The 25304-nt window shown below is 39.7% G+C and overlaps 1 protein-coding gene across 5 annotated transcripts in view; it reads right to left on the bottom strand.

Moving 5' to 3' along the window:
- CNTN4 (contactin 4) overlaps positions 1-25304 on the bottom strand; it is a 959696-nt gene that overhangs the window by 111757 nt on the left and 822635 nt on the right. For all 5 annotated transcript variants that reach the window (XM_009444763.4, XM_009444772.4, XM_009444765.4 and 2 more), the window contains one exon: positions 23004-23154. In XM_009444763.4, coding sequence (XP_009443038.2) covers positions 23004-23154 — 151 coding nt within the window. The remainder of the gene's footprint in view (positions 1-23003; positions 23155-25304) is intronic.

Genomic DNA, 25304 nt, shown 5'->3' with positions numbered 1-25304 from the left:
TTATTTTATATAACATCCCAAGAAAAGTCTGGTGTATGTAGTATCTCACAACCCAATATATTATTATTTCTGTGATTCAACATGGGGTATATAAAGACAAAGTCTATCAATAGCCTCAGTTTGGTTTTGCCACCAAATGAGTTTGCTCCAAACCTGCCAGAAATAAACAAATAGATTAACAAGAGAAGAAAAAAGACAGAAAAATATTTTTTTGTTTTCAGAGCTTTTCGGATTTCAAAGATATGGATACAGGATTGTGGACCTATGCCTGCAGATACAGATTTTCCTGCGAGCCTAACACGCAATGGAGGGTCAATAAATACTTATTCACTCTCCTTTCTCTGTTGCCACCACCACTTCCCTCTCAGTCACAACACCCAAGTTCATCAAGATGAGCACGAAGCACTCCTACCCAGCGCTTTTACTATTTTATTTGTTCCACTTTGCATCACAAACTTCAGTTCCTTCCTCCCTCTAGGCTCTGCAGGCTTGAACGTATTGTAGGTTTGTAGATCACAGAGCTTGTCAGGTCTATAGTTTAATGGGGCCAACTGGGAACGCCACCGCCAACAAAATCCCACAAAGAGAACAAACCTTCCTAGAGTTTCTAGGTCAGAACCTGCTCTAACAAAGTGAGCTATGAGAGTGCCTTTATATAGTAACTTGTTTAATTAAGATAACAGATGTTACTATTACACAAGTCCTAGTGAGCCACTATTTAATTGGACACTCATTCACATGGCTTGTGACTGGTAAAAACCACTTCAAACAACCATTTCCCTCGTATGAGTTTTTTTTCCCCTACAATTAAATTGAATAAACAATGCACCCAGCGCATATTCATTTAATAGAGACAGCTTTAATGGCACACGGGTTTAATATGAGCAATAATGTTAGAACAGAATAATTTCCCGGCCTAAAAGGCAAGTTTAATTCTCCGTTTTATCTACCAGGCACTAAGTTAGGCTGACAATCAGCTGTGTAGGAAAAATTATAAAGAAAACCCTCACTTGGGTGCTGTTAGATGTCTGGTATCTATAATGGAAGAGATAGGGATCTGGCTGTAGCTTTTATACTCAGATTTTAATACAATCTGGGAAGAGGGTTAATTGACAACCTGCCGTTCATGTCAGTATGACAGAGCAAATGAAGACAAAAAGAAAAACAAAAAACCAAAAAATAACAAGAGTAGATTAGTACAATCTCCAGGGAAGAGAAAATACAGAGTTTCTACTATTAACCATTCATGGTAAAATAAAAAGAACAGTGTACTATTATAGATGTGAGGAACTAGGTTCTTGTCCAGACTTCACAGGTAGAGTCTGAGGGATTGAAAACCTTCTTCTTCTGAATGATCATGGGTAACATAAAGGGACAGAGCTAGATCTAGATGTACAAGCACTATTGCCTATAGGAGGTAAGCAGGTCATAAAAATGAATGAAGCTGGCAAGAAGGTTTTCATGACATGCTTTGCCTGTATACAGGAAAATTTGTTATGGGGCATAAGAAAACATATTCTTTTCCTGTATTTTCTTGAAGTGTGTGGTCTTTTTGACTACATTTTCTTATTTTCACTCTTTGATAGAGAAACAGACGCAAAAAATATTCTGCTTTTATTTTTACTGTAAGAAAAAGTACAATGCGAAAACAATGATAAGCAGCAACTGACACCACATCTTAATTTGGGATACAAGGATTGTATGGCTAACTGAAGATTTCATGTTTTTGCTAAAAGGATAACTCTTCTTAGCTCTGGATAAGTATTGCCATACAGAAATGCAGGCTGGCCAGGGGCAGTGGCTCATACCTGTAATCCCAGCACTTTGGGAGGACAAGGTGGGAGGATTGCTTGAGCCCGGGAGTTTGAGACCAGCCTGGGCAACAAAGGGAGACCCCACTGCTACAAAACGTTAAGAAATTGCCTGGGCATGGTGGTGTGCACTTGTGGTCCCAGCTACATGGGGGCTAAGAAGGGAGGATTGTTTGAACCCAGAAGTCTGGGATTATTGCAGTGAGCCATGTTCACGCCACTGCATTCCAGCCTGGGTGACACAGTGAGACTCTGTCTCAAAAAAAAAAAAAAAAAAAAAAGCAAGCTGTCTGTTGCAGATCCTTCAGTGTTTGAAGAGATGTCCAAAGTCTGGATTACAGGGCATGTACCAAATTATAAATGTTGGAACTTAATTTTAAAAAATTAAACGTGGAGCTAGCTAATATACTGTGCTTGCCAAAGAAAGGTCATTTCAGTGAACCCTTGGTTGGATGATTTTTGGAACCTTCTAGTGGGATTCTAAATACTCGTCTTGCTAGAAAGCTTTATTGCCTTACAGTGAGACATGACGTTACATGAGCATATACATGTCCATAGTTAATTATGAGACATGTCATGAATCATCTAACTTCGGTTTTACCATAAATGTAAAACAAAAGTCCTGGGGAAACCAATAAATCCCACGGCTTGGAAAGCCATGCATGACAGAAAGTTCAGGAGGGATTTTCCAAAGCATCCCCTTGCCTGAGATTCTTATACCTCATACACTCCTATTCACCCTCCCTTCTCCCCTTACCTCTTCCCCATCCCCACTTCCTCTGACAACCAGTGTGCAATGAACCATTTTCAACAATGGGGATATGCTGCATCCCCCAGGGATGGCTGAAAAACAGAGTTTTCAACTGGTAGTTGAAACCCACTCATCTGTTTATCTCTAAAGTTTCATTTAGCCCTGAAATCCTAATAATCAGAGATTATATTAGCTACAGGAAAAGATATACATCCTTGAAAGAAGATGAGACTCTCTGGACCCTACTCTTACCTAATATGACATGCGTCTGTAAGTTGTACAGAACATTTCCGCATTAAAATCTTCTATCTCACTTTTGAAAAATTCCAAATGAATTTGAATGCATAACTATATTGTGATGTATATATAATGGGTTCTATTTTTCTAGTCCTTGTTCTTTTAGGTTTGACACAAATCTATCCTCTAGGCAATGGCCATGTACTAACTTAGGCTAATTAAAGTGTCCTTCTTTCCTGCAACTCAAAGCAGAGAAAAGACACTGACCCTCTTGCATAAAAAGTCATAGGAACTAGGCGAAGAGGTGGTTTTATTGATCTGATGTCGAAGTTTTTTATTTTCTTCAGATTTGCTTTCTTCCTTTCCTTCCTGTCTCCTCCCTCCCTTCTTTCCTTCCTCAAATGAAGTTACTGACAATCTTTGACAAAACGTAAGCAAGAGAGGATAAAGGCTGACAGGGGGAGGTGCCCAGACATTTTTAAGAGAGAGTGTCTGTGGAAAAGGAAAAAGGGAATTCATAAAATGGAGAGTCCCCAAGGCTAAAAATGGGGATACTGTCTAGGTCATATTCCCTGAGTCTGCTTTTTGAGGAGAGGATCGGAAAAAGGAAATGAGGCAGAGGAATCACACTGCGTTCCCTTGCCAAGAAAGAATCAATTACAACTTATGCTTTGAACATGATGAGAAATTCGGACAGATTCCTCCGGGCATCCTGTTGAAGACTAATTGGCTAACATAAGACATTTTTTTTAAAAATAATGAGTAGTTCCAAATGTTTCTTCCTATGATAAGGGTGCCATACAGTCATCTCTTATAATTATAGGAAAGAGTACTCTACCCAGATTTCCCTCCTTCAGGCCAATGCATTCTACCTCCAAAAACTCTGCCCAAGAATATGGGGCAGCTTAAAGCTGTGTCGCTTACTGAATTACCCCCTGAAACGGGGAACTGCCTCCACTAAGCTTATACCCCTTATAGGTGATGATCTGAGGCCCATGACTGGCTGATCCAGGGATTTAAAGACCACATTCCCTTGCCTCAAGGTAAGACCATTCTGAAGGGCTATCTGAGCTCCAGAGCTCTCAGTGGGACTAGCTGAAATCCCAGTTGCAACCAATCTGCAGGACAGTTTCTCTCTCTGCTCATTTCTGCCTTTCTCACTTCCCTGCAGGTGTATCCTCAGAGAGCACTCCCCTATAAACCTTCTGTATGCAACCTGTCATCTGAGTTTGTTTCAGGACACCCAATCTAAGGCAGTAGCGGTAGCCTTAGACAAGGTTCTGGTAAAGTTCAAGAGAGCATTCATGTTATTTTTTACTTCAGTTGCCTCAAATATTTGTTAAATAAAGGCAGAGGCTATCATCTGAAATTTGAAATTATTCCTGTTAGTTTTGTTACATTTTGCTTTGCTGTGTTTTCGGTAGGTGTTTAATAGAGTCTAGTATTCAAGGAGAGCAAAATGTGTGACATATTCAAAAATAAATACAAAATGGTTCTATGGAGTAGCAGAAATAATAGAAGTTTCGTTACCAACATCATGGAGCTCAACTTTTCATGATTATCAGAAAGAAAATGAATGCAGTCACATGGAGGAGGAGCCAGTTCAAGAGTTCTTAGACTAGATGCTGCTCTTAGCTTTAAAATTCTACTACTTAGATTTATTTTTTAACTCTGTGCTATTGTGCTTCCGAGAATGAAATGGAAAAAAAATTTATGCTCTAGTTATCTCAAAATGTTGCTGTTAATCTAAAATTTAATAAAGGAGGTGTTATATTTCTGTTGGTATTTGAGGGTGTGGAACAAAAACCAAACCAAACAAAGCAACACCAAAAAAACCCCCCCAAAAATTCATTTTTTCTCTGAAACATGACCTTGGCTTGTGATTATGTTTGAGTGACACAGGTAAAGGCTGTTAGAGCTACTGAGGAAAAATTCATCAATGGATTTTTATTTTTATTTTTTACTATGGAACTACAATTCCATTATTATATAATCATATATACAAGTACAAACATCTGTAGGCAAAGTGCATCATATGGGTATCTGTTCCCAGCATTGCAAACACTTCCAAATCAATTGCTAGGGAACTGTTTGTGGCCATTATAAATATTACCAGCCATGGCGGGTGGATCATGAGGTCAGGAGATCGAGACCAACCTGGCCAACATGATGAAACCCCATCTCTACTATAAATACAAAAATTAGCTGGGTGTGGTGGTGCATGCCTGTAATCCCAGCTACTGGGGAGGCTGAGGCAGGTGAATTGCTTGAACCAGGGAGTCAGAGGTTGCAGTGAGCCGAGATTGCACCACTGCAGTCCAGCCTGACGACAGAGCAAGACTCCGTCTCAAAAAATATATATATAAATATATTTATACATATATAAATATATTTATATATATATACATTTATATATTACCTAGGAGTCTAAAAATAAACAATGTAACAATCTAAATAAAATTTGTGTCTCTATAACCAAGTATTCACTAATCAACATGAAACGCTGGATGTTAAATCAAGAACGAAGATGGTGCAATTGCTAAGAACTTGCTGAGTGTTCCTTCTCACTTGACTGTGCTCTCTTTGCTTCTTCCACACTTGAGGGAACTAGAAGTAAAGTCCTGTTCTCCCTGGGCTAATTGTAGGCTTGAGTTGTTCATGCTGTTATGCTATATTGGGATAGCTGGTTTGCTTTCGATTTAGCTATTCAGTTTTAGGTCTAACAGCCTGTGGAAAAATACATCAGGAAAAACTTGAGACTCTCTGTAGCTTTTACCCAGCCTTCTTCGTTGTTGACTTTGTGGACAGGAATCAGTTGTGAGCTAAATGATTCTCCTGCTTGCTGATTCTCCCAAGGAACTTGCATCTTTGTTCCACCCTAAAGGCGGTATTCTGACATTTGCCCTCACGATTCTCTTTGCCCTACTGTATAGTATACACCTCATCTAGATTGGGGACACACAATAGGTGCACTCCCTATTCTTTGCCAGCAATTATAATCTTGCATTTCCTTCTAATCCGTCCTTATACAATCATGGTTGTGAAAATTAATCATGGAATTCCTAAAGTAAATAAAGTCTTACATCTACTTACAGGAAAGCTTTCCGAAGTTTTTGCTCCCTGAAACCCTAGTCCCTTGATGTATTCTGTGCAGTAAAATTGACTTCTAGATAAATTTGGGAACCACGCTTCCTGAAGATTATCACTGTAATTAACATATTAAGGATTCTGAGACAGTCTGCAGTACAAAATGTTTAAATTGTACTTCTTATACTTATTTCATTATAGAACACCACTTTATACCCTATACATCACCTCCCACCCCATCTCAAGAACTAGTGTTGGGAAATATTGATGTAGTATTTACAACTGTACCCTTACATCAAGCTTCACCATTAAAAAGCTCTATATTTGGCCCTACCTCACAGAAGTTAATTTACTAAGGTGTCCTTCATCACCACATGATTTGCCAAATGTATGAAAATTATAAGGCACATCTATGAAATCTTATATCAACTGCAGTAATTGCGTCTCATGAGGAAGGTTTTGCTAAGATTTTACTATTGGACAAACAATTGTTTTTAATTTTATAAACACGATAATTATAACTAATTATGTTTCTTTCTTTGATTGGGTAGCAAGACAGATACAACCAGACCTGTGAATTATACTGAAAGTATTTCTATGTGCTAATTTTATTGCTGCCATTTTTATTTTTCTACTGACAATTCTCCATTATTCCAACTCCCTAAATTACTTACTTTTATCTTTACTATTGCTTTTATTTTTGGAGAAGTCTCTAGTCCTCGTGAAAAGAGGCTGTAAGTCCATTGATTTCTTTCTTCATTTATTGAACACTTATTGACTAAAGCCCTAAGTTGTATTCCAGGGCTAGTGCTGGATAGTGGTGAACGGAACCAGGTAGATCCTGTCCTCACACAGCTTACAGGCCAGTTTAGGAAGGCAGATAACAGTCAACTCAATGAAAACATAAATATGGAATTACAAATTCAGAAAAATGCAAAGAAGAAATTGAAGAGGAAAGGAGGCACTGGTGTTAGAGTGAGAAGTGCGGTATACACGGCCTCAGACCTCTGGCATGTACAGGTAGGGAGAGGCAGTTGAAGAAGGAGTTAAAGATGTAAGGGAGGGGAAATGAAACAAAACACAAAAATAATACAGCAAGGAGCCAGACCATGCCATACCTTGTAGGTTGTGTTCAACAGCTTAGCTTCTATCTTAAGCATCTGTGATGAGATTTGATTTCCATTACCATTCTGGCTATGGTACAGAGAACACATTGGAAGGGAGTGAGTATAGAAGCAGAGCGGCCCGTCGGGGCTACTGCAACCATCTGGACAAGAAATGAGGGTGGTTGGGCCAGTGCAGCAGCAATGCACATAGAAAGAAGGAGATAGATTATGTTCTTTGGAAGTAGAGTTTTTAAAATTTATTAATGCATAGGATAAATGGGGTGATGAAACAGAAATTAGCAGTGATTTCTAGGTTTCAGGCTCAAGCGATCAGAGAGAGGTGGTGTATAACTGACTAAGGTTCAGGGTGGAGACTGGCGGCAGGAGTGAGTTCCTTCTGAAGAATGTTAACCATACATTGCTCAGGGGAGAATCCTGTACTGAAGACACACATTTCAGGGTTGTCAGTACACACATGGTGTTTACAGCCATGGGAGGGGAGGAGATTGCCTGGAGAGAGAGGGAAAGTAGACAGAGCAAAGGAGGCAAAGTGGATGAGGAAGATGCAGATGTGCTAGAAGGAACAATCCAATAGGAACAGTAAGAAAAGGGAGAGTCTGATGATGTAGAGAAAGAGCAGGAATGATTGAAGGAGGGAAAGTCCTTGAGAACATGAGAAAGGATAATAGTAATTTTAAATTGCATTGTTTTCCTTCTGAGTTGGAACACATTGCATTCACCTGAAAAACATCTTTCTTGGTATTAAGAGCAGTCAACCTCATTTTTTCTATAACAATTTTATGCATCCTTTGGAACAAACCACCTCTTTTGGAATAAAAACCTTTAGAGCAAATCAATATGTGGGAAAGTCAATGTGTGTGGAAGCAACTGAAAATATAAAAAGCTCAATTCAAATGTTATTTCTATCACATTGACCATAAAACACAGGCCAGGCCTCCCTTTTGCTCAAGTGCACAATCACCCCCATGACCAGACTTTCAGAAGATGACCTTGACTCTCATATTATTGAGATTGAGGTCAAAGTTATGTTATATGAAATTCCTCAATTCCCTCTTTTACCCTTAACTTCTCTGAGACTTTACTTATCTTCTCTTCTTACCCACAGAGAAGAAAGTTCCTCATCATTTCCCACAATAATTGATTTCTAGTCCCTTCTCCTGCTCTCTCGAGAATCATCTCCCCTCCCTTACATCTTTAACTCCTTCTTCGACACAGTGTGATTTCCCTCAAGCTATAAATATTCCCCAATCTCCTCCATCCTAATGAGATCCTTGCCACAAATATGTCACTCTCTTGCAGTATATCTAAGCTTCCGTTTCCTTACCTAACACCTGCAAAAAGATCCACTGCATCTGGCTGCTTACCATCCAGCCTGTACAGTTTTTGCACTTATCTAAAGTATTTATTTCAAGGTCACTTGTGAATTCATTGTCACCAAATATATATCATTTGTGGTCTCATCCTGAATGACTTTGTGGCCACACCTGGCATTGTTGACCACTGTCCCTTCATGATACCTAGAATTTCACAGCAGCCGTATTTCGTGGTTCTCCGTTTAGCTTTCTGACAACTTTTTCTGTTTCTTTTTCTCTTTCATGCACACTCTGCATAAATCAGAAGAGTCTGTCCACAGCCCTTTTGCTTTTCTCTTTTCTCTCAATGAACCTCCCACACCCTTATTACTTCAAAAGTAACAATTTGGAAAGCCATGTTTCTCCACCTGATCTGTCCCAGGGACTTTAAACTGGCGTGGCCAACTCTGAGCTGCATATGCCCACAGCTAGTGGTGTGCTGTAAATGTTTACCACAGTGGCTCTGGAAAAAGTGCCCTTGAAGTGGGCCTATTTCCATGGTGTAAATATTCTGCCGATGGCTAACATCAAGCTACGAATGTGAACTATCACTGAACAGAGAGCTGGGAATGGATGTGCAGAATCCACTCTTTTGAGCCCTTGCTAGTGGGCTCCAGCACAACAGTGCAGGATAAGCTTTTCAAATTCAACAAACCAACACTGAACTCTTCACCTACTGAAGTTGGGCACTCTACTTCCAGAGATTACAAATAGGCATTAAGAAACCATTCTTTCTTCATGGCCCCATCTTTGTTTTCTATTTAGCAGTTTGGGTAAGTGATCTTGCTTGGAGGGATACATCCCATCACATAATGCATCTTACACAGAGCTGCTTTCAGCCTTGCTGACTTACTACATGTGATCATTTTTAGGGGCATGGAAGGTTAAAAAATTTATCCTAATGTCATCAATTATTTGTTTTCTTTTAAATTTTAACTCCTGTTCCATGATATAATCATGTTGTTTCATGTGGGAAGGACAGCTGAATTACAAAATATTACTTATCCTAGGGAGAATTGTAGGAGGAATTGTGTACATTAACACCCATGCCCATACCCCCCCCACACACACCCACACACATCTACTCTATTTAATGGAGTCTTTTACCCACCACCTGGATTTCTCATCAGGCAACCTATAATTCTACTATATGTACCCTCTAGGTGCCATATGTTGTAATTATATAGAAAGCCAAGTGTTGCTCTAATTAGATCATTTGGCAAAAGGGATTTAGAAACATCATGATGGATATTTACTAGTAGAGATCTAATTAACTCTGGCATATCTGTGACTGAAATATGAGGAGAAAACTATATAATGGAAATATAGGGGTCAAACTTAGTATATGATCCCAGACCTTCAATATTTACATGGCATCAATACATCTAAGCAGTCTAGCAGATTTTATTTCTAGAGATGACAAAGTTAGGAGGAACCCAAATCATCTGCCTTGTCTCTACTGAGAAGGCACAAAGCACTGCCTGTCTAGTTTTAATATCCAGTCACATCACTTCAGTTCTAATTGCTCTTAATTACATGCCACTTTGGTTTGAATATTTTCATGATCACTTAACTCCATTTGATGATACACAGCTATTTTCTCTGAACAAAGGCACGGCTGAGGTAGTTCAAGGACTTAATTTACCTCTTCTCCAAAGGGTTTACATGGTTCTAACCCAGCCCTGAAATCAGACCATCCTACCTCTCTCCCTCTCAGGTAATGATAAAGCTATGGATCTGAAAGCTGCCAGTTTATTATTGAAAATATGAAATGAGTAACAGGAAAAGCTGCTATGCCAGTCCTATGCCAGGGAGGTAACGAAAGCTTTATCTCCCTTTTAAAGCTTAGAGAGAAGCATCTAGTGCTTGTTCCTTCCTCAGGCAAACCTGGTAGACATAGATGCAATGAGTGAGACCTAGATTTGAATTCCAGATTTAACATTATCAAGCTTTGCAACCTTAAGTAAGGTAAATAAATTGCTTTCTTCCAGCCTTGGTTTCCTTATCTAAAAGATGGAGTCCCAATAATAGGACTGATCCCATAACATTTTTACGAGGATTAAAAGAAATTAAGCAGAGGGCATAGTAAAGACTAAAAAAAAAACAAGCGCTGGGTGTTACTATTATTATTGACAGATGGGGGGTTGAAAATGCTCATTTTTTTTACAGAGATAAAAATGGCCACAAGATAACCATGAAATACAGGACTAGAGCCAAAGTAATAAGTAACCTGAATCCCCAAGGATCCCCAAAGCCTAAAATGTGTTCAAAAATACATTAGTGATATAACGAGAGATCAAAGTCTCATTTCTACTTAATGGCTAGAGATTCCCAAACTTCTTCACAGTTAAGCTGACTCACCATGTTTCTGGCACTATTATTTTATATTCATTCATATTATTTTACAGTGTTAATAAACTCTAGTTAAACCTGTAGCTTCTTCCTGTTGATGTTTGTCCTTCCACCTCTTCCATCTAAATGCTACAGATGGCAACTCCTCCCCCTGGCTGGGTCCCTCTCTTCCCCTCATTTCTTGTACATGACTTGCTGCACGTACATGGGCTCCAGCATGGAGACTTCTCCCTTCCCTCTCTTCCTCTCTCTGTGGAGCATTTTCTTTCACAAAGGCTTAAACTCACTTCCTGTTGGAAGCCGATTTTGGCAGACCCTGCCTGACTGAGAGTCTCTTCCCAGTCTGTTCCCTAAGCACCGCTGTGGACTCTGTTTGGACTATATTATGTTAATTTGTGCTTCACTGGTGGTTTCTAAATTGTTTGATGTGTGTATACATGGTCACAGTAGCTGAATTTTATAAAACTCCAGAAACAAAGTCCTGTGATTGCTGTCTTCTCTTTCCTTCTCTAACGGAACTAGACCATTCATAAATATTTATCACCATAAACTTAAAGCACCTGTATAAAATAGTCCATGTAAAACCATGGATCCTCAACTAAGGATGGAGATTTCCCATTACTTCATTTTTTTACTGGTTGTTCAGAAATATGGGGAAGATGACCAGGTATCTACTTTTCTCTCTAATGCCACCATCCCTCACCCTCTGTGTCTTCACATTTAAAGCTCCCTTGGGCTCTGATTTCTCCAGGGAGTTCAGATTTTGGGGGTGTGAAAAGAAGTTCTTCCTGGCAAAAGTTGGGAGACACTGCTCTAGAGAGCAAAGTGAGATAATTCGGACCTCCCACCAAATTCGCTTCCCCTTTGCTTTGCATAAGACGGACATGCTGGAAGTGACAATTTAATCAAAAGTGTAAGTCACAAAGAACAAATAAAAGGCACAGCAAACCAAAAACAAACAAAAAACCCAAGGTGGGGGAAGATCATGTTACTATGAAGATGTTTTAATACCCCACATTTCCAGAAATGTACCATGAGTTAGATCAGAGTTTGGCAAACTTTTTCTGTAAAGAGCCAGAGAGTAAATATTTCAGGCTTTTTGATCTGGGTGGGCTCAGTCCCACTTAGTCAATCTTGCCCTTGCAGTGTAAAAGCCGCCAGCCACAGGCCATTTGTGAATGAATGAGTATGGCTGTGTCCTGTCCAGTAAAACTTTATTTGTGGGCACTGAAATTTGACATCGGCATAATTTTTACATGTCACAAAATGAGATTTTTCTTTTGATTTATTTCCTACCATTTAAAAATGTAAAACCATTCTCTGCTTGCCAACTGTACAAACACAGGTGGAGGGTTGGATGTGGCCTGTGGACTTAGTTTTTCAAGGCCTGGATAACAGCATTTCAGGGAAGGAGAACAGCACGTTCTCAGGCTTTGCAGCAAGAGGAAGAAGAGACCGTTTGAAGAAAAGGCAGAAGGTCCGTGTGGCTCAGAAACTGAGGGTAAAGGGGAGTGAGGTGAGACAGCTGGTAGGACAGCAGGCAGGAGCCTGAGTAGCATACGGAGCCTGACTGGTCATCTCATAAGACTTAGTGTCTATCCTGAAGTCAATGGGAAGCCTCTGCGACATTGTCATACCTGAGTGTGCATTAAAATCCTATGGGAAACAAGTATTCTGATTCCTGGGCCCCATCTCAGAATTCCCGAGAAAGCATCTTTGAAGATGGAGAGTGGGACTCTGCTTTCTAAAACACATCTCAGTTGATTTTGCTGCAGTCAGCCTGGCACTGAGCTGCAGACCTAAATTTGGGAACAACCAATGGATCTTTGCTCTAGGAATGGAGAAGCACTGCCTTAGGAAGTTGAAGTGCTTTCCCGGGTGGATGCATGGTAAGTCACGGCAGACACTACCTGAGTACAGACACTGAACTCAACCGATGGAGGACAGGAGATAACTTAAAAGGAAGTGTGAAGCCCGAAGACAAAATCATTACTTCACTCTGTTTCCCAGTGAAATGCCAGCTTCTTAGCTTGCCATGGAATGCTTTTCTCAACTGGATTCTGAGAGATGTCCCAGTTTTATCTCCTCCTGCTCAAACCTTTCACTCTACTTTCCTTTCAAATACATTTCTTTCCCGCTGCTCCTTGCACCTAAATATACTACCACCACCTTCTCCTCAATCCCCTCCAAGAATCAGACGATTTGGGTTGGTTCATTCATTTCATACAAGAACATTAGTGTCTATTCTACTCTAGGTATAGCACAAGGAACTGGGGAACCTGTATGCTCCAACACAAATGGCACTTTTCAGCATGGCCCTTTCAGCCTCTTAGGGAAAACGAACATTAATTAAATAATCAATAGCTGTAAATATGAAGTTTATAACTATGATAAGATAAAAAGTCTCTGGTAAATCATGGAAGAAACTGTTTTGTCCCTTTTCCATGACACATGTAGAACCTTGATTTAAATTAGGTTATGTTCATAATCTCAAATACATCTTGTACCAGGGAGATACGTGACAGATATTCATTAAATTGAATTTCTCAAAGGTTTATTGTGGTAAGTTTCATCTTGTAGAAGATTTGGGTGAGGGCTGGTTCCAATGAAATCATTTAAGAGGCTGGTTGAATCATTGCAAAATTCACACAAGAGACAATAAGGGCTGAAAACCAGGGGAGTGGCAAAGGACTTACTTGCAAGGAAGGGATTAATATGTGAGACACTTCAAAAGGTTTTTTTTTGAAAATCAAGTGTTACCTTTAGATTGGACACTTTTTAAAAAGCAGCTTCATATACAAATTCCATATATATGTCTTGAGTTATATAACCACATGTATGTCTTCTGGTATTACTATGCCACATGACTAGAGCAAAGGGTCAGACCCATCTCAGGTAGTCACTGGATTTAGTCATCATTTTAACCCTGGCCATAAAATAACATGACATACTATACCGACATAGAAAAGGCTTTGGCTGAGGGTAAGTTTATGGGGTCTCCCAGAGGACTGGGCCTGTGGATTCTGACAAACATTTTTAAAACACCAATCTCCCTAAACACTTTTGCAACTGCACTTCAGGAGAGCTTAATGCCGTAACTATTTTATCCATGGCTCTAGGAGAGACAAACTGAAGTAACGGCAAGAAGTTCTAGGTCTGAATTTGAAGAGCAGTATAAGCTCTCTTTCGTAACTGCATATGCAAAATTAAAATGATAGTACTACCAATAAGCAGGGCAGCAGATTCTAACTAGAGCAATGACGCTCCTGTTGCTTTGATGTTGTTTTGCCTACAAGGCAGGATTTCCATTATTATGGAGATGAAGTGCCTCTAATTATTGCAATAACATAATTGTTCCCCAGGGCAGAATTCCTAATAACAGAGCTGTATAGCTCTGCAGCAACTGTAAGAGATATCCTGAGGGCAGGTTTCTCATTAAGAGTACATATATAGACACTCTGCCTCCAGAACAGAAACAGAATGCCTGAAGCAATAAACTTTACTTTCCACACCAGGATTCCATCGGCCTTCTGGGCAAATACCTGCCATCGCATTTGCTTTGCCTCCCAGACTGCCAGCGTCTTTGGACCTGGGTTTCACACCTTGTGTGCAACACAGAGTTGTGCAGCCCTGCACTGGGATTTGCTTCCATGTCTTACATGAATTTCAACTTTTCCAAAAGCCTTTGGGAAGAGAGGCAAATTAGGGTTATGATCCAATTTCACTTTGGAGGCAGATACCAGTGTCTATAGACAAGACACATGAGCATGAATTTCATTCTTATTTCAGTTGGATATTTTCACAGAATGCTAGACTTGATCTGATTACACTGCAGGGGTCAGGCAGACCTCAACATGTATTTCGGTTTGGCAAGACATGCCTAAGAATATGGATGTTTATACAATTTTATTGTGTCTTCAAAACTGGTCCACAGTGGCCTAAAAGTACTCTGCCCAAGGTAACGTTAAGGTTCCTAAATCCAGCAGTCATGCTTGCACCATTATTTTTTTGAGGGTCTTGGAAGCACCAAGCGCTTACTCCTTGTTGCACCTTTCTTCTCCCTTGGCTTCTGTTTGTTACTTTCTCCTAGATGTTCTCCTACCTCTTTGAGTCTCCTTCAAACCTCCCAGCAGGCGTGGCTTCCGCTCATTCTCTGAATGTGTCTGTTCCTCAGGGTACCTTCCTTTGAGCCATAGATGTTCTCATTCTGTAGAATTCTCTCTGGATGAACATATGCACTCCAATGCACTCCATGGCTTCTTATCTACTGATGTCTGTATCTCTGTCTCTATTCCAGAACTCAGATCTATACTTCCAGTTTCCTACTGGACACTCATATAGCACTTATGCTATGCCAGGCAGTGTTGTAGTGTTAAAGAACGGAATAAAACATATACAGAAGGCCCAATAGAAAAGGCCTTTCAAAATGGAAGAAGGAGGCAGAAGAGAGGTCAGAGTGGTGGGATGGGGGAAGAACTTGCCTTTACTAGCGTGAAAGAAAATAGAATCTTGGGACTCCAAACTCACTATGCCAAAGAAAAAGTTAAGCTTGGGAACTGAGTCACGCAATACTGCTTTCCTTTTGTTCCCAGACCGATAGCTGTAATTTCACAACCCTGTATCATAGCCTCACCCATAAGCCAGGTTCCCACAATGATAGAAGGCCACGTATCTCCCCAGATGGCCTGCGTCACAAATGAAATTCCTTGTGAGCCCCTAAATCTTTCAGGATACATATCCCCTGTATAAACTAGCCCTAAAACCAAATTCCGTTGAATCTCACCCTGACAACGTCAATTACCGCCAGGAGAGGAAAAGGACAAAACCAGAAATTATCCGTTGGCTGACCCTGCGACGAATGCATAACTGACTTTTTCCTTGATGCCCTCTTTTCACACGTAAAAAGTACATTTACTGAGGCCGATCACAGCCTCATAAAAATGTAACCATCTGGGCCGGGCGTGGTGGCTCACACCTGTAATCCCAGCACTTTGGGAGGCCCAGGTGGGCGGATCACAAGTTCAGGAGATCCAGATCATCCTGGCTAACACAGTGAAACTTCGTCTCTACTAAAAATACAAAAAATTAGCTGGGCATAGTCGTGGGCGCCTGTAGTCCCAGCTACTCGGGAGGCTGAGGCAAGAGAATGATGTGAACCCGGGAGGCGGAGCTTGCAGGGAGCCAAGATCAGGCCACTGCACTCCAGCCTGGGCGACAGAGCGAGACTCCGTCTCTAAATAAATAAATAATAAATAAATAAAGACTGTAAGCATCTGCCTCTTTGTCCACCCTCCCTCCTTTTTTTCCTCTCTTGCTTGCTCTTTCCCTTTTAAATACTGAAAAATCCTCAAACCCCCTTTTGGAAGAGCACCAGTAACAGATGCTCCAGTGACGTATGTATTTCCCAGCCATGTCCTCAGCCCTGGCGAAATAAACCGCTACCGATGAAGACTTGCCTCCCTCACTTTTTCATTAAGCTCTGAAGATGGAGCGAAGGGACCACGAGCCAAGGAACGGAGGTGACCTGTAGAAGCTGGAAACAGATTCTCCCCTAGATCCTCCAGAATGAATGTATCTCTGCTGAAGCCTTCATTTTAGACCAGTGAGGCCCATATCAGAATTTTTATCTCCAGAACTATAAGAATCTCAATTTGTACTTATTTTTTATTTTTTATTTATTTTTTGAGACGGAGTCTCGCCCTGTCACCCAGGCTGGAGTGCGGTGGTGCAATCTCGGCTCACTGCAAGCTCCGCCTCCTGGGTTCACGCCATTCTCCTGCCTCAGCCTCCCGAGTAGCTGGGACTACAGGTGCCCGCCACCGCGCCCGGCTAATTTTTTGTATTTTTAGTAGAGACGGGTTTCCACCATGTTAGCCAAGATGGTCTCGATCTCCTGACCTCGTGATCCGCCTGCCTGGGCGTCCCAAAGTGCTGGGATGACAGGCGTGAGCCACTGCGCCCGGCCTAAATTTGTACTGTTTAAGCCAAACACCCCCCCCCCCCACCCCGGCCACACACACACATGCACGCACATGCAGCACACATTTCTATTCTCATGGAATTTACAATCCAACGGGTGGAGGGTGGAGAAGATCGATAATAAGGTTAAAATGTGGGCAAGGTGTGGTGGCTTCTGCCTGTAATCCTAGCACTTTGGGAGGCTGAGACAGGAGGTTTGCTTAAGGCCAGGAATTCAAGACCAGCCTGGGCAATAATATAACAAGACTCTGTCTCTACAAGCAACAAAACAAAACAAAACAAAACAAATTAGCTAGGCATGGTGGCCTGTGCCTGTGATCACAGCTTCTCAGGGGGCTGAGGTGGGAGCATCGCTTGAGCCCAGGAGTTCAAGGCTGCAGTGAGCTATAATCTCACCACTGCTGTCCAGCCTGGGCAACGGAGCAAGACTCTGTCTCTAAAAAATAATAAATAAATAAACAATTAAAAGTTAATACATAGTATGTGGGATGGTGACAAATACTATAAAATATATAAATTAGGAAAAGAAGGTGAGGGTTTTACCATTTTAAGTATGTTACTGGGAAAAGTGTCTCTGAGCAGGTGACACTTGAATGGGAATCCCCGTTTGAATGACGTCACCACTTGCAGGCGCCTCACATTCAACATGCTAACAGTAACCTCTTTATTTGCCCCCTCTCAGTCTTGCTCCTTCTCTGTTTACTACTGCGGCAAGTGGCACTGCCATTCGTCAGTTCCTAAAGATGGGATCCTAGGAGTCATTTCCTCTTTTTCCTCCTCCTTTTTTCAATCCTTCTACTTACTAGGTCATTAAGTGTTTTCAGTTCTACCCTTTAATAGTCCATATATCACCCTTCTCTCTTTCACTCTCAGGAGACTGATGTGATCCACGTGTTGTGATTTTCTTCCTAGACTGCTACCTGGAATTGCCCTCTCTGCATCCTCAACCTTGCCCTACCCTGATTCCTTCTGCATGTTGCAGGCACAGTAATTTTTCTGTAGCATGCATATGACTGCACACTCCCTTGCATAAAATCCTTCAATTCTGTCCATGGTCTTCTGATTCAAGTCTAAACTCCACAGACATAAAATACAAGGCCTCCACAATCTATTGCTGCCCTACATTTTCCAGTAGTCCTTCTCAATATATCACCTTTATAACATATGCCTCAGGATTGTTGAAAAATTTATATTGATATTGTGCTACTGGGCCTCTGCGCTAGTCTATGAGCACCTTGAGGGCTAGCTAGGTTCATGTCTCCTTTTTTTTCTCTCTCTCTAGTGCTAAGCAAAGGTAAATACCCAGTGAGTGCTGCATCCGTGGAATGAAACTGGAATTGGCTAGATTCACAAAACAGAGTCATGCTGCTGTTCTAAACCCAAGCCTGCGACATGCAGACTGTAGGTGTGAGATTCTTTTTGGAAAAATTCAGTGGCATACCTATACCTGCTTATTATCCATTTGCTTGACATAATGTATTAGTCTAATATTTAAAAGGGTGGGGGGAAACCCTTAAGCATAAGAATAAGAAGACTTTATTTACTCAACATTAATGAGAGTGACAGTTTATTAATTTATTTGGCTTCGGTGAAAAGTAAAATATTTTGTCTCAGTGATTTTTCCAGACAACTAAACTTTCTTGTCTAAGCACCACATTAATTTTTAAAAATAAACATTGGCAGGGAGTGGTCTTTCTACGTTATATCATTCACTTGCTTGCCTTACTGATCCAAACTCACTGAAGATCATTTTTTCTCTGTAGTATAACAATAATGATCATCATCCTTTTCTGTGGAGATAAATAAAGCTACTTTTTCCCTTATTAAAACTGCTTGGAAATGACCAAAACAGTGAGAGGATGCCAAACAACGCTGTCTGAAGAAAATCAGATACAAGGGGGACATTTGGGCTTAGAAAAGAATTGAAAGAGAACATAGGGTAGCCTCCCAGGATAGAAAGGGAAGGGAGGGGTGGTGGAGAACAATCTGATTTGTCAGTAAAATTCCATAAAGTGAAACCAAAAATGAGTGGAAGTTGCAAGGACATAATCTAACAATTAGTAAGGTCTCCATCATTATTAGTAACCAGGGAAGGATGTGGGCCCAGCCATTGTGGGGATCCCTGCCCTGGCATGGAAGATGGGCTCTGTAATTACGGTGGGAATTTGGCATCAGCCTCTGCGCAGCATCCATTCCCTCTTCTTCTGCTGATAGCAGCTTGATTTCTTTGGGAAAACCCCTGTCCCATTCTCAGTCCATGTGGTTTGAGATGGGCTTCCCAATGTGCCTCTTAGGATAAGCACATGACTCACGTCTGCCTGATCAGTGGACATTGCGATACATTGGAAAAGAGGGTGAGTACATGGCTCCGGTAGTCATCCTACTAGCAGGAGAGGAGAGCCTGTTGGAAAAGAAGCCAAAACAGCCAAAGGTGCAGGTGAGACAGGAAGAGAGCGAGACAGAGTCCTGATGATACTGTGTGAGCACCTAAGCCCTGTCATACCTGCAGTTGCAATCCATCCTGGATCTTCTCAAATACATGAGCCAATGAATTCTCGTTTGTCCTTTTGAGTTGGGTTTCTCTTACTTGTAACCAAAAGCATCCACCCTGGTTGATACAATGGTTGTATAGCTCCTTATAATCCTAGGATTCTAGGATTTTTATTAATGATTCTGCTATTTCTGTATTTTAATGTTTTTGTTTTTAATAGGTCAACTTCAGTCTTACCTGCCTCAAAGTACCTTCTGTCTAAAAACTAAAAGTAAATAAAATAATCAACCTTATTCAGTTAGTAGGCTTAATTCCTCAATTCATCCAAATGATTCCAACTGCCTTTATGGTGACTAGAGACCTCTCCTGAGGACTAAAGCTCTTGAGCTGTGTGACAGGTCTTCCCTGTTTTAAATGCCTGATATTGCCTACACTGATTGCTGGAGACATACACAAGACAATAAGAAATGTTTTATGTTTATGGATATTCTGCCTACCCAAGAAGAATGCTATGAAATTACTTGACTTTTCAATCTTTCATTTAGATGCTTGGATTAACATAGATAAGGCTAGTGTGAATATGCTGTATATTTCCAAAAGAATGGGAAGCCAAAACAATAACATAGTTTAAACATATTTTTAAGGTAACGAACATGTTAATGTTAAACCAGTGTTTCTGAATCTATATCCACTTAGCTAACTACAATATCACCACACGGTTAGATGAGACAAAACCTTTTTAATTTTTAAAATATTGCTTCTAATACCACTACTGTAAATTCATTTGTAGGCAGTTGATTAATTAAAATTGAAATTAAATGTCAATAAGTAAGAGTTTAGCAAAGTCTTTCAAAACACAGAATCTAGGCAGAACATTAATAAAAGGGGCTTGATCATAAAGTGTTGTTTCACTGTGTTATGCCAGTATTTTTTACTTAAGGGATTAATAATATTTTTAATCAAAGGTTAAAGACTTGCCTTTTGATTCCTAAGATTCTACATCTGAAAAGAGAATTAAGGCTAATGAGGCAGTACATTAGAAATTATTACTCAAAGCTGCATAGTCAAAGAATTTTGCACTTCATGTTGGTCTACCAGGTCAATCCTTTCCCAAAATAGGGGTTCTAAAATTTTTTACTCATCAGTTTCATCTACAATTGCTTTTTCTCACTCATCCACTTAATTTTCCCTCCTCTATCAGAAAGAAATGAGAAAAATGGCAGAATCTCTTCTCTGCCAATGAGAAAACAATCATAAAATCTTTCTTACTGTTCACCCATTTCAGAAACTATGAAATGTTCCACTTGATGTTCTCAGAAGTTAAAAACCCATGGCTCATGAAGTAAACTTGGTCTATAAGCACACAGTTTATATTGTACATCCATCAAAATAAAAATTAGTTGCTGACATTTAAAAAATGGAAGCTCAAGCAAAAGTCTAGATTTCTAGTTTCTCTTGAAGAACAAGAAGATGAGCAGGCACCTGACCTGTGTCTCCATATGGCTGAGTGGCAGGTGTCTCCCTTGGATGGGGCAAACACTGAAGTCCCCAGCATTCCCCTATATACTACACCTGGCCAGTTTTTTAATGCATTTACATTAACAAAATCATCATATCTGGTTAATACATTCTGAGTGAGGTGGGAATGAGGATCAGAACTGTGAGAACACAGCACTCATGTGGAGAATAAGTGCTAATATTGATAGTTTGGGACTAGCCTGCTGACAGTGAAGGTGGAGGCGATAAATAGCAGGAATTAGGTAATGATGGGGAGTTTCCTCAGTTTAAATATATATTTTAGTGCAAAATAAATGTTGAAGCATATTTGGACCTTATTAGTCAAGTCAGGAATAGATAGAATGAAATCTGGATAAAGACAAGCTTTGTGGTAAGTCAAGTGGTGGAAACAATCAATTAAATTCACATATCATATAGAATTCTTGATACTGGCATACTATTTCCCCAAAGGTAATTTAATTAGCTTGTAACAATGGTTAAGCCGTAGCAGTTGTAAGCAGTCATTAATACTGTTCAAAATATTAGGTTGTCTCTTTTCTTCCAGGCACATAGTAAGATTATATTTCCCTGCTGAGTTGCAGGAACATGTGACCTGTTTTGGCCAATGAAATGTGAGTGAAAGTGCAAGTGTTGCACTTCTAAGTGGAGGCTTTAAGAACCCATGCATGTTTGGCTCTTTTCCTTCTGCAATGGCAATGTTCCAGAGCATCTTGGTCCACCAGGCTGGCCTTAGAGAGGAGCAGAGCCACTACCAAACCCCTGATGTACACTAGGTGCAAAAGAGAAATTGCCTTTTGTTGTTACAAGCCAGAACTCAGGATTGCTTGTTACAGTAGCATAGCTTAGCTTCTCCTGATTGACCTACAGTGTTATTATAACTTTATTCATTCATGATTTTTGACATGCCTAATATCCATATTATTATTTTCTTAGTGTCATTTTAAAATTAAAACTTTTAAAATGTAGCCTTATTCTGAGAAATACATGTGGTACATACTAGTTATATTTCAACTATATTAAAAGTAAGTACATAGCTATTAAAAGTAATCTCACGTGCCACATTTTAAGAAACACTGAAGTAAATAAAACAGAAAATGAATCTCATGTTGAAGACTGCAAAACAAGCAATTATGCTATTGATTTTCAGGTTTGGCTACAAATTTGAATGCCATGTCAACATTCAATGAACTACACTGCTTTCTTGATACACCAGAAATCAGAAAGGGATGTATACTACAAATTTAATACATTTGTTACTCCTTAGTCCATAGCAAGTGTTAAAAAAAATATGAATACACCATTTATAAACCATATCAGGTTTGTTTACAAAAACCATTAAAATGGACAACACCATCATCATCAGGTCTAATATGTATATGCAAATCCAAAGGTGTACAGGTGTAAAGGGTAGATACGTACACATTTTTATAGGCTTCCTTCTTGCATCCTTGAGTACCTGACCTTTAGCATTAATTAAAATCATTATATATACAGCTGGCAAATCCTGTCTTATAGGTGACAAACAGATTCACGCATAATTACCATTTTGCAACAGATTAAGTAGATTATAGAAAAAGGTAGGGGATATTTTATAGGGGTGACAGCCAAGAAAAGGTCTTAGAGACACCTGCCATTTCGTGCAAGCTAATGTAAAACCTCAAATAACTCCTATATATTTGCATTGTATACACTACATGCATTCTAAATGTAATTCATGTATAAGAAATATACAGATGAAGAGTTTAGATATTAGAAAAAAAACCTGTTTTCTCAAAAAGATGTAGTTGAAATAAAAAGCATAATAATCTGCTGTTTGAAGAATGAGTTTTGAAAAGAATGAGTTTTGAATGAGTTTTGAGACAGCCTCAAAAAAGAAGAAACTAACAGGAGACATAATACCCACTGCCAAATAATTGAAGGGTTGTCATAGCAAATAAGACATGGGCTTATTTACATATACCAAAGGACTTAGGATGGGGAAAGGTGGGGAAATCTACCAAAATTTCAGGCTAAAATTAAGGAGGATGCTTCTAACTGTTCATCTTCAGGCAGCTCTGGCAGTCTTCAGCGGGGATCATGTGATCTATCTCTGCAGGGAGTGCTTTGTAGAATTCCCAAATCCAGAAGGACTATAAAGATCAATAACTTACCACTCATCCTTCCAAAGCTTCTGTTCTTTTTTTAACACTTAGTTCAGGAACAGCAGACAGTCACCCCACCTTCCCCTTAGAATTATTAATAACAGACCAACAAATTTTTTCAGGTTAACCAAATATTGAAAATAATTCAAGACAGTACCTTTCATTTTCTTTTACTATATCCCTTCCTTTCTTCCAGGTATAAACAGGTTTTGGAGACGCTTTTGGCTTACACTCAATGGCAACTTCACCTCCCACTTTGACAAGAGTTACTCTTTTCAAGAGTGTTCTTGAAAAATCTGGACCTACAGCTGAAAGACAGTACAAAAAATAATTATTATGCAAGACAGCCTTCCATGAGATAATTCCTTAGTCTTTTTCTTTCTTTCTTTTTTGAGACAGAGTCTTGCTCTGTTGCCAGTGCAGTGGCACGATCTTGGCTCACTGCAACCTCCGCCTCCCGGGTTCAAGTGACTCTCCTGCCTCAGCCTCCCTAGTAGCTGGGACTACAGGCACGCATGACCACGCCCAGGTAATTTTTGTATTTTAGTAGTGACGGGGTTTCACCATGTTGGCCAGGATGGTCTCGATCTCTTGACCTCGTGATCCGCCCGCCTCAGCCTCTCAAAGTGCGGGGATTACAGGCATGAGTCACCACACCCAGCATCTTTTTCTTTCTCTAGTACACTTATTGCTACCTTGGTCATCAAAGGGAGGAAGCTAATTTTTTTAAAGTATGTAGCACTGTATGTTTTGATGCATTTATTAAACTTTGAGGTATAATTTGTATTTGGTAAAAGGTACATTTGTGTGTGTACAGTTTGGTGAATTTGGTATACGCCACCATGAAGATCAAGACACAGAATATTCTCATCTCCCTGTTGAGGGACTCTTTTAAAGAAAATTTATTATATGTTCAAGTGAACAAACATTTTAAAATTTCAGAAAATTGAAAGAGAAAGAAACAAAATTAGGAACTCTATAAGATTTTTTTTAATTGTGTAGGTTAAAGCGTTCGCTCTCTGATATGGTCGCCACCTCTGCTTTGTCCCATAGCACTCTTCATATATATCTCTAATAGAGAACATGCTGAACTGTCTCTATTGTCACCCTCCGCAAGCTTCTTAAACACAGGGTTTTGTTTAGCTTTTCACTGCAAGTGCCTAATGCAATGCTTGGCTCATTTAGGAGAAGCTGTGACTTGTTCTTGGAGTGTAGGTGTTGAGATAGCTCTATTATATGCTCACCACTAGTGTTCTAAAAAATTCACTCATGCTAACACCAGTAACATAGTCCTATGGAAATACTATCAGAGAATTATTTCTTTCCTAAAACAAAAGATACATATTTGTATTCGCACAAAAGTAAAATAAAAGACATTTTTCCTGGAAAATATCTATTTTCTTCTGAGTTAATTGAACTAATGTGCAAGAAGAGATTTTGGAATGGAAGGATTCATTTCTTGGAATCTTAATTTTATCATATTTTAAAACCCTGACTCATTGCAGTTTGACCTGGTGGAATTTAATATTTAAGACCATGTTGAATGTAAAATTGAAATATAAATCACAAATTACTTAAAGGAGAACTTGAGGTGTGTGTTATGTGAATGCGGGGGCTTGGGGGGTAATGGGGGCCAATTTCTTGAAAGTTCCTAAATCACAGGCTAATGATGTTTAAAAATGAAAGGAAGCTTCAGTGGAAGCAAGTCAAATCTTGATTACATTCTTTTGTTGTGGAAATACTTTCGGTAACTGCCTAGAAACAAATAAAGATGGAGAGGTTACTTTTTAATAGGGCCACATGCAATGTACACCTGGGGCTGGTATTCTCATGCGAAGGTAAAATTTTAAAAATGAATCTAGTAGGCAATTGATATCTCAATCTGTTTACCTCAGATTTATGAGGGAAGTCTATAATTCTGGGAGTAATTCAATGATAATAAGTGCAATTAATAAGTAGGGTGCAAGTACAGATGTACAGATGTTTTTGCTTTAATGAGATAAACGCATTTCTTCTATGGTCTGCAAAATCATGCAATAAAAATTGTAGGGTTTATGAAAAAGATAGGGTCAGGACACCTACTCAATATTTATGTAACGAGAACACTACAGAAACAATAAGCATCCTAGTAATTATCAAACATAATTAAATATACACATGATTAAAAAGATAAGTTAAATTCATAATAACTACTACAAAAAATACAGTGTATGTGTGTGTGCACATGCATGAGAAGGTAGCTTGATGGAAGAAAGAAGGAGGAGTTGAGATTGCTAAGCTATGAAATAAGTGCAAATTGCAGAAAGATTGAGAATTACGCAATAAGCACTCCCATGTTGGAGTCCGTGGCCAAACTGCACCAACAGGAAGAATGTGGCATGAATGGGAATCATGTGCAGTAGGTATTTTCCCTTGGCTAGCTGTGTTAATCTGTGTTCGTAGGCTTTGTGTTTGGTTG

The sequence above is a fragment of the Pan troglodytes genome, chromosome 2 (assembly GCF_028858775.2).
Source record: "Pan troglodytes isolate AG18354 chromosome 2, NHGRI_mPanTro3-v2.0_pri, whole genome shotgun sequence".
In the NCBI taxonomy this organism is placed as follows: domain Eukaryota; kingdom Metazoa; phylum Chordata; class Mammalia; order Primates; family Hominidae; genus Pan; species Pan troglodytes.
Note: the sequence above shows the minus strand (reverse complement) of the source record. Positions and strands in the feature narration are given on the sequence as shown.